This window comes from Oncorhynchus clarkii, chromosome 7 (assembly GCF_045791955.1).
Source record: "Oncorhynchus clarkii lewisi isolate Uvic-CL-2024 chromosome 7, UVic_Ocla_1.0, whole genome shotgun sequence".
NCBI lineage: Eukaryota > Metazoa > Chordata > Actinopteri > Salmoniformes > Salmonidae > Oncorhynchus > Oncorhynchus clarkii.
In genome coordinates this window covers 70,696,672-70,711,785 of record NC_092153.1, presented here as the reverse complement: position 1 = coordinate 70,711,785, position 15,114 = coordinate 70,696,672, and the positions used below count along the sequence as shown (strand labels likewise).

The 15,114-nt window shown below is 43.1% G+C and overlaps 2 protein-coding genes across 9 annotated transcripts in view; both read left to right on the top strand.

Moving 5' to 3' along the window:
- LOC139413793 (receptor-type tyrosine-protein phosphatase alpha-like) overlaps positions 1 to 6,005 on the top strand; it is a 51,123-nt gene extending 45,118 nt beyond the window's left edge. For 2 of the 6 annotated variants that reach the window (XM_071161551.1, XM_071161553.1), the window contains 4 exons: positions 508 to 633; positions 1,052 to 1,203; positions 1,295 to 1,430; positions 3,778 to 5,458. In XM_071161551.1, the coding sequence (XP_071017652.1) occupies positions 508 to 633; positions 1,052 to 1,203; positions 1,295 to 1,430; positions 3,778 to 3,852 (489 nt within the window). In that variant the 3' untranslated portion in view covers positions 3,853 to 5,458. Of the gene's footprint in view, positions 1 to 507; positions 634 to 1,051; positions 1,204 to 1,294; positions 1,431 to 3,777 lie in introns of all 6 variants that reach the window. The other 4 variants (XM_071161554.1, XM_071161552.1, XM_071161556.1 and 1 more) reach the window with 3 other exon arrangements.
- A 5,671-nt stretch (positions 6,006 to 11,676) lies between these two features.
- On the top strand, positions 11,677 to 14,271 carry LOC139414432 (progonadoliberin-2). 3 transcript variants are annotated; one of them, XM_071162349.1, is made up of 5 exons: positions 11,677 to 11,763; positions 11,925 to 12,028; positions 12,876 to 13,021; positions 13,138 to 13,221; positions 14,000 to 14,271. In XM_071162349.1, the coding sequence occupies exons 3-5, from the start codon at positions 12,884 to 12,886 to the stop codon at positions 14,036 to 14,038; spliced, it is 261 nt and encodes an 86-aa protein (XP_071018450.1). In that variant the 5' UTR covers positions 11,677 to 11,763; positions 11,925 to 12,028; positions 12,876 to 12,883; the 3' UTR covers positions 14,039 to 14,271. The 3 variants fall into 3 exon arrangements, with proteins under 3 accessions (XP_071018450.1, XP_071018449.1, XP_071018448.1); XM_071162348.1 differs by lacking the exon at positions 11,677 to 11,763 and having other exon boundaries at positions 11,867 to 12,028; XM_071162347.1 differs by lacking the exons at positions 11,677 to 11,763; positions 11,925 to 12,028 and having other exon boundaries at positions 12,773 to 13,021.
- Positions 14,272 to 15,114: the final 843 nt, after the last annotated feature.

The window sequence follows — 15,114 nt, the reverse complement described above, 5'->3', positions numbered from 1 at the left end:
ATGATTGGAAGAGAAATGTCTCCTTATTGGTCTGTTTCCTGGTTCTGTCTCGTGATTAGAGGATCATTCTCTGTTAGTTTAAATACTTCCTGGAGCTGATTGCAGAGTGCCATCAGATCTTTGTCTGCCTCTCTCTCTCTCTCTCTCTCTCTTTGTTTATCTTTGGGAAAGGGGATACCTAGTCAGTTGTACAACTGAATGCATTCAACTGAAATGTGTCTTCCGCATTTTACCCAATACCTCTGAATCAGAGAGGTACGGTGGGCTGCCTTAATCGACATCCACGTCTTCGGCACCCAGGGAACAGTGGGTTAACTGCTTTACTCAGGGGCAGAAGGACAGATTTGTACCTTGTCAGCTCAGGGATTCGATCCAGCAACCTTTGTTAATGGCCCAACACTCCAACCCGCCAGGCTACCTTTGTTTGTCTGTCTGTGAGTGTCTGTCTCTTGCTAATATCTCCCTCTATCTACCTCTCTCTCGCTTTCTTCCCCCCTCTCTCTGTAGGAGAAGTGTGCCCAGTACTGGCCCAGTGATGGGGTGATGGTGTGTGGGGACATCTCCATCGAGCTGAAGAAGGAGGAGGAGAGTGAGAGCTACACTGTTAGAGACCTCCTGGTCACCAACAACAGGGTGAGGACAGAGGCCGCCTCGAAAAACACTAGCAGTCAACATAACCCATTCAAAAATCTACACGCACACCCCAAGCAAATGTCAACAAGATTTGATTAGTCACGTCTATGGGTCTTCAGTGTTTGTTTGTATGTATGGGCAGTGTTTACCCCTTCACCCATAAATCATAATTTTACATCATCTTTGAGAACCAATAACTGCCAAAATAAAAACTAGACAGACAGGGAGAATCGAAAAATGTTCAGCATGGCATGGGGCCGTCATAGATTTCTAATAATATTTGAGTCACTCAGATAGCATAAGACTGCCACTACCCCGCTAGGCTAACTTTGCCACCGCTGCTGAAAATATCCCTTTGGGAAACACTGGTGTTGGGCGTGTCTCTTCCTGTCTTACTCTTTCCTTTCTCACTCTTTAGGAGAACAAGGCTCGTACGGTGAGACAGTTTCATTTCCATGGCTGGCCAGAAGTGGGCATTCCCAGTGACGGGAAGGGCATGATCAACATCATTGCTGCTGTCCAGAAGCAGCAGCAACAATCTGGCAACCACCCAATCACTGTCCACTGCAGGTAACCTACACCTAATGTTTTAACAATTTATCATATCTTGTGTGTGTGCCTAACCACAGCTAACGTGTGTGTGTGTGCGTGTGTGTGTCAGTGCGGGCGCGGGGCGGACGGGGACCTTCTGTGCCCTGAGCACGGTCCTGGAGCGGGTGAAAGCTGAGGCCATCCTTGACGTCTTCCAGACCGTCAAGAGCCTCCGGCTGCAGAGACCCCACATGGTGCAGACACTGGTGAGGACATGCTATGTTACACGTCACCGACATACATGATGCAGACTGTTACACTATCTCAAATGGATGTTGCAGTTTCACCATTTAAGGATTCCAGCTTTAATGATATGCGTTATAATAATGCAATTAGCCAACTGTACAATGCATGGGATGTACGATATGCAATTGCGAGTTACAAGCTTAAGAACTCGCATTGAATAAATATGCCTTCCTCTATTTTGGAAATTTGGTAACCATGAAGTGCTTTGAAAGGCTGTTCATGGCTCACATTAACACCATCATCCTGGAAACCCTAGACCCACTCCAATTCGCATAGCACCCCAACAGATCCACAATGACTCAATCACCTTCCCACCTGGACAAAAGGAACACCTATGTGAGAATGCTGTTCATTGACTACAGCTCAGCTTTCAGCACCATAGTGCCCAAAAATCTCATCACTAAGCTAAGGACCTTGGGACTTAACACCTCCCTCTGCAACTGGATCCTGGACTTCCTGACGGGCCACCCCCAGGTGGTAAGGGTAGGCTACAACACATCTGCCATGCTGATCCTCAAGACAGGGGCCCCTCAGGGGTGCGTTCTTAGTCCCCTCCTGTACTCCCTGTTCACCCATGACTGGCAGTGTGGTGCCAGGACAACAACCTCTCCCTCAACGTGAGCAAGACAAAGGAGCTGATCATGCCCTACAGGAAAAAGAGGGCCGAACACACCCCCATTCACATCGATGGGGCTGTAGTGGAGCGGGTCGAGAGTTCAAGATCCTTGGTGTCCACATCACCAACAAACTATCATTGTTCAAACACACCAAGACAGTCGTGAAGAGGGCACAACAACATATTTTCCCCCTCAGGAGACTGAAAAGATTTGGCATGGGTCCCCAGATCCTCAAGTTCTACAGTTGCATCATCGAGAGCATCCTAACTGGTTGCATCACCACCTGGTATGGCAACTCTTCCGACCGTAAGGCGCTACAGAGGGCAGTGCATATGGCCTAGTACATCACTGGGGCCAAGCTACCTGCCATCCAGGACCTATATACTAGGCGGTGTCAGAGGAAGGCCCCAAAAAATGTCAGACATCTCTCTGCTACCGCACAGCAAGCAGTACTAGACTGCCAAGTCTAGGTCCAAAAGGCCCCTTAACAGCTTCTACCCCCAAGTCATAAGACTGCAGAACAATTAATCAAATGGCGACCTGGACTATTTAAATTCCCCCCCCCCCCCTTTGTTTTTGGACTCGCTGTTTATTATCTATGCACAATCACTTTAACCCTACCTACATGTACATATTATCTCGACTAACCTCTACCCCCACACATTGACTTGGTACCGGTACCCCCTGTATATAGCCTTATTTCATTGTTACTTTTTATTGCATTTTTTACTTTAGTTTATTTAGTAAATATTTTCTCTTTCTTTAACGGTAAGGTTGTATTCGGCGCATGTAACAAATAACATTTGATTTGAAAAGAGCAATTGTCCAATAACTATGCTTCAAATGTTGATTTCATACATTGTGATGTTTATAAAAAAAATTGGCAGACACTCTTAACCAGAGCAATATCGACAGTTTTTTCACCTAGTCGCCTTGGGGATTCGAACCAGCGGCCTTTTCGGTTACTGGCCCAACGCTCTTAAGTGCTAGGCTACCTGCAATATTTTTTATTTAACCTTTTATTTAACTAGGCAATTCTTAATTAAAATGATGGCCTACCCCCGGCCAAACCCGGATGACACTGGGCCAATTGTGCGCCGCCCTATGAGACTCCAAATCACGGCCGGTTGTGATACAGCCTGGAATCGAACCAGGATCTGTAGTGACGCCTCTAGCACTCTAGTGCCGCCTCTAGCACTCGGGAGCCCAATAATGACACGTTATGAATGTCGCAAATGTTCAGATAAGCATGAGATTCCCTTTATTCATCCTATTCATTGAATATCGGGTGAATTATGGGCCGATACCGATAAACGGCCAATATCGACCAACAATATAGGTTTGACTCCATTTCTACCATGCCAGCTTTGTTGTCAACATCAAATGTAAACACAAACAAGATTATATGAGCTCATCAATGAGCTCTTGACTCACCACGTCAGAAACTCACCTCTGTCTACGCTTTCTTTTTCCCCCATATTTCTTTCCTCTTTATGTGATCGCCGCCATATAAGAGACTTCACATACACCATTTTCTATACTGTCTTTTTGGACAGCATTTAAAACACAACTTTTTCAGTGACTTAGAATAGTTTTGCAATTCCATTTGTGTGCAAATGAATTGATCTTGGTTGTGTATTTAGTAGTATCCTTTTTAATCATTATTGTGATGTTCTCCTCTCTGTTTTAGGAGCAGTACGAGTTCTGCTACAAAGTGGTCCAGGAGTATATTGATGCCTTTTCTGACTATGCCAACTTCAAATAGGGACAGACCCACACAGGGGACGGACATCCATATACAGTCATAAAAACAAAGCAAACACACGTGTACCCGACGGAAGCAAAGGAACTGGTCACGGCTTAGATGACTGGACAGCCTGTGTGCAAGAAGGAAAATGGAAGGGAAGTCTTGTGACAGCAAAGTGCAGCGCTGCAGTGTACCGGAGGGAGGGAGTGAATATCAGAGATGCCTTCTTGAATATTTTGTAATATTGATCTTGTTAATACGGCCCCCTTGTCCCAATCTTGCCCCATCCAGACATCCCCCAATCATGTACATATACTTAGCCTGTCACATTTTGTTGTTTTGTTTTTAAGACCTTTTTTGCTGCAATTTTAGGGTGACATTTATAATGTATTTTATTGGTTTATATAAATATATATGAATATAAATCGGACACTTTAGAGGCTTATGTCAAAAGTTGAGAATTGAGGGAATGATGTTGGTGTTTTTTTATTTCTCTTGTCTTTTGTTTTTTACGGTTCAGTGACTGAGACTTACGTGGTTGATGGCTTCATCTGATTCAGGCTGCAGCTTAAAGCTGATAGGTCGACCTCAGAGGAATAGATTTACACAGCCAATCAGAATTCTTCTGTTCACACGAACGCACACACGCTACAGCTGGCCAGGAGCACATCCAGAATAGGACACGATGGCTTTGCTAATCACATGGTCCAAACTCTTTTGACTAGTTTTCCATTGAGTTCACAGTTCACACAGAGGTCAATGAATCATGGCAGGACTAAGGGCGTAGCTAGCCACATATCTCCAACATATTGTGGCTTTGCTGTGTTTGTGTTTAAGGACCTAGGAAACGCTGTAATTTAGGTGGTCTTGCACATGCTGGGTGTCACAGTGGATTATATGTGTGTAGCACGTTTTGGGAAGTTTCCCATACTGAAAATAAATCAAATATCAAACGTCAAAAATATTGAAATGTAAGGAGCGTGTTGAAGATTTGGCCAGCAATGCATTCAAAATAGCCTTTGCATAATAATGATGAGTATGAGGTCGATATGTTGCCACAATATAATGATTATTTCAGAATTACCCTGTATAAAACTGTCGATTTTGGGTGTATTGCCATATCTCAACATATAGTAACCATGCAATTACTGTGGAAATGAACCAATTCTTTTGTATGTTTTCATATTTAATTGCTTACAGTTGGAATGGGGGAAATCATTTCCTATCTATTATTTACGTGTCATTCCATTTACTTGTTTGTAATCTATTGGGTATATTTCTTTTCGGTATAGGTTGGTTGAGAAGATGGCGTCAAAATGTGAAGACCCCCTCTCTGTTTTTCAACTGGGGCCTGTTCAGTGTGATGAAACATTACAGAATGTTCAGATAGAAATGTATTGTGTAGAACATATATGGTTGTCATATAGAATAGAAATTGTCAGCTCTTCATTATATTTCTATCTGCACCATTTAGAACGTCTTTCTGTTTTATTGAAATAGAATTCAACGCAGATGAAATAGAATTCAACTCCGATGTCACATACTGAGAATTTGTTATACTTTAATGCTGTTGCTTTGATACTCCCACCCTCAAATGGATAAATTGTTCATTTTAATGTTGAAATGTGTGACATGATGGAATGTTTGCAGTGATTTTTTTTCTCTCTTCAGAATGGCTGCCTATAAGGACAGTTTGGCTAGAAACACACGCTATGGGTTTGTGGATGAGGCCACCCTCGGGCGTGCCTCAGTCTTCAGTTGAGATTGTAATGCAAGATAAATGATGTCAGTTAGCTAGCAACAAGGTTGAGGTCAATTCCATCTCTGCTTGGTCAACTCAGGAAATGACTTAAAGTTATCGGGGGGGGTGTTCATGTACGGGTTCTTTCAATGTATATACAGTTCATTTCAGTTTGTCTACTTAGTTGGTTGAGTGCAAATGGAATTGACCCCGCCCCTGGTCCGATAGCCAATCACAGCTACTAATTGCCCTCAAAGGATTGTAATAAACAGCGTGTGCGTAAGATATTCTCACCCACTGCCACAAACCCAACCACCCAACCTCACTTGATATCTGCAAGGTTTGAGTGTATGAGGGGTAACTGACATGAGGTTTTAGCTGTCAATTGTGATTGGGGATTATTGGTCAATTATAAGAGCTGCCATTTTGATCCCAAGTTTCTTCATTGGTCTGTGGAGTTGACAGCACAGGAGGCTGCTGATGGGAGGAGGGCTCATAATAATGGTCGGAATGGAGAAAATGGAATGGCATCAAACACCTGGAAACCATGTATTAAATACCATTCCCCCAATTCCGCTCCAGCCATTCCCACGAGCCCGTCCTCCCCAATTTAGGTGCCACCAACCTCCTGTGGTTGATGGGTATGCTAGATCTGCCAAGCCTAGTTGATGCCAAACGCATTCTCTTATACACAGATGGCCCTATTTGTCCGGTCATAAAGGTGAACCGTTGTTTTGTCATTAGGATATAAGGAAAGCCCACAGTCTGTAGAAAAATACCTGCACAACCTATACTGTTCAGGAGTTTTGCTTTAGCTTCTCCCTTTTCTATATTTTTATAGGTCGAAAGGAAGGAGCACAATTCAACTCCATCGTGATTGAATCATATGGCATCAGGAAATTAGAAATAGTATCTGAAACTCCACCAAAAAAAGCACCAGTATTGACAAATTGTTGCTATCGTTGATTGTTCGAATGCTTGTACTATTTGCGCCAAAATAAAAATCCGAACCGGTGATGCAAAGGCCAGATGGGTAACATGACCCTGAGATAGTAAATTACTTGGCAACTAGGGTTGAAGAATACTAGGTGGGAGGATACCCTTGCAGCTTATTCCCTTCTGATTACAGGATTTCTGGGGAAAAAAACAGATTTTAGTCTTTAAAAAATATATTTTGCAACCCTGATGTCAGCATTGAAGAGGCCTTTTTAAAGACTGGTTATGGCCTCTAGTTCTGACTAGTTCTATTAGGTTAAACCACAGGACATAGGTAGAGATCTTCAAACCGGATGTCTCACTTAGACCAGTCACTTAAAAAAATACTGTCAATGTCATTTCAGACCGTGTTCCATTCCAAAGCATGTCAAAGGCCCGTGTGTTACAATTGGTGCCATTTTATTTTCCTTCCGAATGTTTGGTTGTGTTGGATCTTAGTAATCGTCAGGGTGGGCGTTGGTGAGGAGAGGCTTTAACTCTTCTTTTGAGCCAGAAGGTTTGCTGAATGTAATCACCTGTCCCCAACAACACTGCCAACCCCCAACCCTAGTGACTTAAGGCTTTACTCTAGAAAGTGCCTCACAGGTTGATTTATATGGAAAATATGTTCACTGCACCTCTCCCTCAGTGAGTTGATTGAGTGTAGGTGTATAGACTCTTGGTAAACCAGTATCATCCTACAGATTAGTACATCTATTTGGCCCCTTCCCACTACTATTTTTGAGCCATTGTAGATAACTTTATCGACAAAGCACCTCTGTACAAAGCCCCAAAGCTGTAGCTGACGCTTGGCTTTGTAACACTGAGACCAAGATCAGGGCCTTTTATTATCCTGTTCAAGTTCATAATCCACCAGCCTCCTTTCCATTTCATGCTGTAACGCCGGGTTCCATTCCAATCAAACTCCATTGCTTTGTTTTGAACCAGCTTTGTCTTGGCTCCATGTCTTCATTCCATTCCACTGAAGTGCTGGACCCTTGACTATTCCTTCATTATGTCCCCTAGTCAGGTCCTCTACCTAACCTTCACCCACTATAGTGGGTAAAATACATTGCCCTGAGTTATTCCAACCACAAATCACAATGACATTGTTTACTGGTTATTACAGAGGACAGCCAGGTGCATCCGGGCCCTTGTTCCACACCCCTGCTGGCTGCAGATAGAAATGAAATGCAACATCCCAGTAATGTAATGTCCCTGTCTGAGCAACAGGGCACACCTTCCTTCAGAGATGGAGAAAGAGAGCTAGACAGACTGGAGGAGTGGGGCTTCTTAGGGTTCAACCAGTCTCTCTGTCTCTCCCACCTCTAAACCTATCTCTCCCAGCCTTAAACCAGTCTCTCTTGCCCACCCCTAAAACTCTCTCACCCCTAAACCTGTCTCTCTGGCGACCCCACCTCTTAAACCTGTCTCTCTCTGGCGCCCCCACCTCTTAAACCTGTCTCTCTCTGGCGCCCCCACCTCTTTAACCTGTCTCTCTCTGGCGACCCCACCTCTTTAACCTGTCTCTCTGGCGACCCCACCTCTTTTAACCTGTCTCTCTCTAGCGACCCCACCTCTTTAACCTGTCGCTCTCTGGCGACCCCACCTCTTTAACCTGTCTCTCTCTGGCGACCCCACCTCTTAAACCTGTCTCTCTCTGGCGACCCCACCTCTTAAACCTGTCTCTCTCTGGCGACCCCACCTCTTTAACCTGTCTCTCTCTGGCGACCCCACCTCTTTAAGCTGTCTCTCTTTAGCGACCCCACCTCTTTAACCTGTCTCTCTCCTCCTGATCCTGTTTAGCTGTCCCTTGGATGTCTGTCTCTCTCTCTGTCGGTCTGTCTATTTCACTCTGTCGGTCTGTCTCTTTCTCTCTCCTCTCTCCTTTCTTTCTTTCTTTCTTTCTTTCCTTCCTTCCCTTAATTAACTCATATTTCCTTCCTCTCTTGTTCAATTTGCCCCTTGGGCTGGATTTGTCTCATCGATAACCGGTCACTGCCCCATTCCCTTCTGTACATAATGTAGGGTTATTTATATTTAATTCCTGTCTGCTGCCTTGCTTTTTTTTCTTTGCCTTTTTTAAGAAAATGTACATGAGCTGTACTGGGACAATTTAGAAATGTATTAGATATTTTGTTTTTCTTGCTATTGTTTTTATTTGTTATTATTATTGTCTTAAGAAAATCCTATTTTTTATTTGCATCTGTTTTGTTTTCTAGTGTTTTATTAAAATGTTGAATATATGTATATATAATTATATATATGATAAAATGATATATAATTATATAATGCCAAATGGCCTTTCTAAGCAAGATATTGTTTAAACCTAATAAAATGCTTGAGATTTTGTGTTATTTGTTTGTTAGCTACAGCATTATCTGATGAAATTTGCAATAGTTACAAATGTTCAGTGTTAACACCAATCCCAACATCAATACTATAATCTTCAATACTGGAATTGAACCAAGTTCTCTAACCTGCATTCTGTTCAGTAGGACAATCTGTGTTTTGATAAGTAATGTTACAGGCCTCTCCTTTTTAATTCCATTCCGAAACGTTTTCTCCCCACTGAACACAACCCTCTTCTGAGACTATTTACACTGCATGATGATGATTATGTGCCCCAATGCATATCCAGGTCATGCACTGTTATTGAGTTTGTCTGGACTGGCTTTTCAGTTAAGAGTTTAACCCTTACCCTCAATCCAATTTTTCTTTTTTTATATATATTTTTTTATTTAACCTTTATTTAACTAGGCAAGTCAGTTAAGAACAAATTCTTATTTACAATGACGGCCTACCAAAAGGCTGCAGGGGCGGGGGCTGGGATAAAAAATATAGGACAAAACACACATTACATTACACACTGCAGCAGGGGTTGTGGTGGAATGTGTGTGAAGCAATATGTTTATTTGTATTTGAACATTATAGTAGTCCATAATAGTTGAGGCTGCTGAGGGGAAGACTTCATCTAATAATAGCTGGAACAGAGTGAATGGAATGGCATCAAACACATGGAAACCATGTGTTTTATGTATTTGATACCATTCCACTAATTCCGCTCAAGCCATTACCACGAGCCCATCCTCCCAAATGAAGATTCCACCAACCTCCTGTGGTCCATAACCAGATAATACATTATCTAGAATCTACAGCTTGGAGTAAGCACTTGATTGAAGCTACTCCTGCAGGAATGGGAGGATTCTGGACCTGGAAGCAGAGTGTCATGCCCACAGGGGCAGGTGCCCCATCATATTTTTAAACAGGACAAATCTATGTTTTGATTTTGTTTCTCTCTAATACTACTAGCCACCTAGCAATTTTATGATGTTGGCTTTAGCGAGCCCAGATAGGTTCCCAATCTCCTAACCTCATAACTAGCTACCAAGCAGCCATTTCATGCTATCAAGTTAGAGTAGCTAGATTGTCTATTTTAGCTGGCATGCCTGCTGGTAAGCAATTGCTACATGTATTGAATAAGACTTGCATTCCTTTCCATCTCTTACCCAGATTTGAGCAGAGATGCAAAGAATCATATTTATTTTCTTTAAAAAAATAACCAGTCAGTAAGATAGACAGCTCGAGGTATGCTTAAATATGCAGAAAAATAAACATATAAGCATAATGATTATGGCTCTAGGTTGCAGGAAGAAAAACATTTAAGGTGTTAGAAAATTTCCAAATTGTCCAACTTCCACCACCCAGCTATCCTAACGTACTTTGTGCCCCCACAGATTTTTGGGGTTCATGACGCCCCTTCCTGGAAGTCCACTCAGTGCAGGATTTTGTTCCAGCACTAACACACCTGATCCAACTAATCATTGTCTAATCTGAAGATCAGGATTAGTGATTAGCTAAATCAGGTGTGTTAGTGCTGGGCTGGAACAAAAGCCTGCACAATCTGCTATAGCTCTCTCCAGGACTGCAATTTTCCATCTCTGCAAGATCCAAATTGACGGTCCCACACCCTTGATAAGATCCAAGGCCCCTATTCACATCGTCTAAAAGTAGGAGTGCTGATCTAGGATCAGGTCCCCCCTCTTCATTATGGTTTAAAAGGCTAAATTGATCCTAGATTAACTGATCCTACATTCTACTCTAAGACGTTTTGTGGATACGGCCCAAGTTCTCCGCTTCCGTTGGCGGGCCGCGTCTCAGGAAGGTTTGGCAGGCGAGATGAATTCTCCTCGGTGACTCATGCAGCGTTCCGTCATGTCCTCCTGCTTCCTGCGCCCTCCTCGCGCTGGTAGCCCCGTGTCAGTCAGGAGATTAACTAAGTCAACAGCGAGAAGACATGCTGTCAATCAACCGCCAGATAGGAACTCCCCCTATGCATTTTAAACATGAACATTTGCCAGTCCCCAATTGATACCCCCTCACCCAAGCCAAAAGGCCTGTCAGACTGGAATTAAGAGAGATGGTGGCAGCTGGTGTGTTTGCCCGTGATCGTGTTTGCTTGTCATCCAGTGTCCCCATGGTCAAAGTGTTCTGACGGTCACTCGGGTGTGATGGAGGGTTTGAGACAGGCCACTGCACCACTTTAAGCAGGGGAAAATACAGAGGAAATGAGATTTTGCCTAGGTCAGTGATCCTCAACCCCGGTCTGCAGACCAACACAGGATCCTGGAATGTTGTTGACCCACAGACTGTTAGCGAAATTACAGCTCTCAAGTGCTAGTTGTAGGTGTCCCTCTAAGCAGGAAGGACAACCGGTTGCCAGTCCTTGGTAAAGTAAGGACCGTAGCATGCCGGTCCCTGACATAACAAGGTTGAGAAACATTGAAGTTTGAATGTCTTTGTTAGTTTCAGGTTTTGTCAGGTTGTCTATGTGTCCTCCACAGTTCTGAAATCTCAACGCAACTGACCAAATCTGAACCAGTCCAGTTGAAATTTGTCTTCCAATACATTTTTCCATGAACGTGATGTGTGAAGAAATGTAAGAACATCATGAAGTGACAGAACTGGATTCATCCAGCCACAGGATGTTTATAGTAAACCATGTCAACCTATTGATTTTGGTGGCTGGGAGCAGGGTGGCTGGGGAGTGTAATGGAAGGGGGTGGGTATTAGGTACAGACAGGATGAACATCCCAAGGGAGGTCAGGACTATTTAGAGATGATAATTGGAATTGAGTGGATCTTACGCACACCCCGCGTCCCTAAACACCTCTGAGCTGACCGCTGGGAGGGAAAGGAGCAATGAGGACGAGGTGGGGTAGGGTGAGGGAGGGAGGTGGCGGGGGGCATTTGAGGTGGGGACATAAATTGAGGAGGAAGAGGAGGCTTCAGAGATATCATCAGAAAGCAGCTCTACAACACTCATCGTCGCCTTGGGAAAGGGATTTGACACTGAGTTGCTGTATACCAACAGGTTTGAAAGTAATAGAAGTGAGCAGCGCACATAGACTGACTTGGTGGACATCAACAGTGATAACCGATTCCATACAACAAGTATTATCAGACTGAGGATCTAAGGTAAGAATTGCTATGATTTTTGCTATTGGATATCAATGGGTAAAAAGTGAGCTCTGAGAGAATTTTTGCATTTGCTTTAGGTTTTATGCTTTCTATGAAGTATACATTAAACCCATAGATAGCTACATTTTTTGGTTCCATTGTATGGTGAATGAATTACACTTAATAAGCTCTTCATGTTCAATCCTGCCTTTCTAAGTGGGATCTTGAGAAGAAATTACCACAACAATTGCCTATGAGAAACGGATCTTTGAAACCCACTGTAAACGTACTGTTTTTGTTTGTGGAGATTTTTCCCTGTGTATAAATATTATTAATGTATTGTATTAAATATTTATCCTGCATAAAATTAAGTTATGAGCTGAACACAAAAAAAACTTTCAGGCTTATTGCTTTTTGTTTCTCCAATTGTGCCTCTTCACCAATATTTGAATAATTACCCTAATTTGCCTGGCAGATCAGACGCCGTCATCACACTTCTAACACCAATGTAGCGACCATGTAGGTATGGCCACATCGGGATGTTCAACCCCAGTTGTCTAACCCCAAGGCAAGCATAGTCTCCCTAGGCAGTCAGTTGCCTCCCACAATGTATCCAATGCTACTGTTGCCTAGGGTCGGGTTTACGAGACTAAGGCAAGCATGCAATCCCAAGAGAATGAACTCCCTTGAGAGCTCTAGGGCCATCACAGTATTCTCCCCCTTCTCGCACTTTCTCTCGTTCCCGTGGCGTGAATTGTATAACGATCCCCCATCCCACCCTTTCTTTCCTTGTGAAAGGTGTGCAAGCCTGACATGTGTCTCATGCTCTCTTACCCACACCCTCCCTCTCCTTACATCTCTCCAGCTCCAGTGATGGTGAGTGTGGCTAGGCTGGTGTTGATGCTGGGGCTGCTGCTGTGTCTGGGAGCCCAGCTGTCCTTCTCCCAACACTGGTCCCATGGCTGGTACCCAGGAGGCAAGCGGGAACTGGACTCATTTACCACCTCTGAGGTGGGTCACAGTACTACAATCACAATGACTCAAATGGATATTATGCATGTGTAAAATACACAGTAGCCATTTGTGTCACCATCATTCTATTATCTCTCTCTCTCTCTCTCTCTCAGATTTCAGAGGAGATTAAACTCTGTGAGGCAGGAGAATGCAGCTACCTGAGACCACAGCGAAGGAACATCCTAAGGGACATTCTTGTGAGTGCAGGGGCACCCTTATGAAAAATATTGCAGTCAGAGTGCAGTATAACTGCAGTATGCAGCAAATACTACATCCAAAATAACACATTTTTTTTTTACTGCAGTAATTTTGCAGTGTAACTGCAGTTAGAGTGCAATATAATACTGCAGTTATGCTGCATCCAAAATAACACAGTCGATGTATCAGGTGGCATTCACATAGGCCAGGGATACAGTACCTCAAATCTGAGCCTGGGAGGCCGGAATACTGCTAGTTTAATTTTCAATGATTGGCCACTCAGAGCCTGAGAGCCATGTTCCGTAGCCAACCGTTGTGGAACATTGCAGATTCTAATCCTTATTCAATGTGTCAGAGAGGCATGTTTGTTGTACATAATGTATTTTTATATGAACGTTCCATAATAATGTTTCATTGTCACATACACCGGATAGGTGCAGTTAAATGTGTTGTTTTCAAGGGCATGTGGACATATTTTTCACCTTAACTGCTCAGGTATTTTAACCAGTTACTGGTCCAATGCTCTAACTAACTGCTAGGCTACCTGCCACCCTTTAATGTTGTGCCCTGCTGAATGCAGCACTGGTGTCCCAGGTCTAAATCAGTCCCTGATTAAAGGAGAAGAATAAAAACCCACTTGTGTGTGAGCATAGGAGTGTATTGTATCTACATGTGTTACAAGCATGCTGCATAGAGGTGGAAATGGGGGGGGGGGGGGGGGGGGGGGGGGGGGGGTAAATTGCACCTGTAATTCATATGGTGTTACTCTCTTTGCAGTTGGATGCCCTGGCCAGAGAATTCGAGAAGATAAAGTAACCTTACAACTGAAGCTGACTTAAATCCTTCCTTGTCTATCTGTTTATTTCAAATAACCGCTATTCTAATCTTATGTCCTTTGATCCAATTTGATGGTTTATCAATTTTGACAATATGTCACATCCCTCCTTTACCCTTGCACCCCCTTTATTGTCCCTTTGGACTCAATTACAGATGTAGCATCATGCACATGCCATTTCCTGTAATAAAGTATCTATTTTGTTATTAATGTCTTCATCTTTGTCCTCTTCATTTAATTTGATCCAAAGAAAGAATAGGTATAGAAATATACTGAACAAAAATATAAACGTATAATGCAAAGTGTTGGTCCCATGTTTCATGAGCTGAAATACCATACATTTTCCACACGCACAAAAATGTTATTTCTCTAAAATGTTGTGCACAAATTTGTTTACATCCCTGTTAGTGAGAATTTCTCCTTTGCCAACATAATCCATCCACCTGACAGGTGTGGCATATCATGAAGCTGATTAAACAGTGTTACACAGGTGCACCTTGTGCTTGGAAAAATAAAAGTCCACTCCAAAATGTGCCGTTTTGTTACACAACACAATGCTAGACATGTAATTGGCATGCTGAAGGTCCACCAGAGCTGTTCCCATAAAATGTCATGTTCATATCTCCACTATTTTGAGGTGCTGAGGAGTATTTCTGTCTGTAATAAAGCCCTTTTGTGGGGAAAAACTCATCCTGATTGGCTGGGCCTGGCTCCCCGTGGATCGACCTGGCTGCCAAGTGGGTGGGCCTATGCCCTCCCAGGCCCATCCATGGCTGCGCCACCGCCCAGTCTGGTGAAATCCATAGACTAGGCCTTAATGAATTTATTTAAATTGACCGATTTCCTTGTATGAACTATAACTCAGTAAACATTTGGAAATTGTTGCATGTAGCCTTTATATTTTTGTTCAGATTTGAAAATACAATTGAGCAGAAAAACATAAACAATACAGTAAAAGGTTCTCAGTTATTATATGCAAGTTGAGCACACAGAATTCCCAACCAAGTCAAAACAAAACTTTAACTTTACAGAGAGTAAATAATGTTATGTTTCACTA

What these genes read in the sequence shown, in the direction of transcription:
- LOC139414432 (XM_071162347.1), top strand. Translation starts at nt 12,824, where the DNA reads ATGTGTCTCATGCTCTCTTACCCACACCCTCCCTCTCCTTACATCTCT. An exon ending in ACTCATTTACCACCTCTGAG is followed by an intron (nt 13,022 to 13,137) that starts GTGGGTCACAGT and finishes TCTCTCTCTCAG; the next exon opens with ATTTCAGAGGAGATTAAACT. An exon ending in ACATCCTAAGGGACATTCTT is followed by an intron (nt 13,222 to 13,999) that starts GTGAGTGCAGGG and finishes CTCTCTTTGCAG; the next exon opens with TTGGATGCCCTGGCCAGAGA.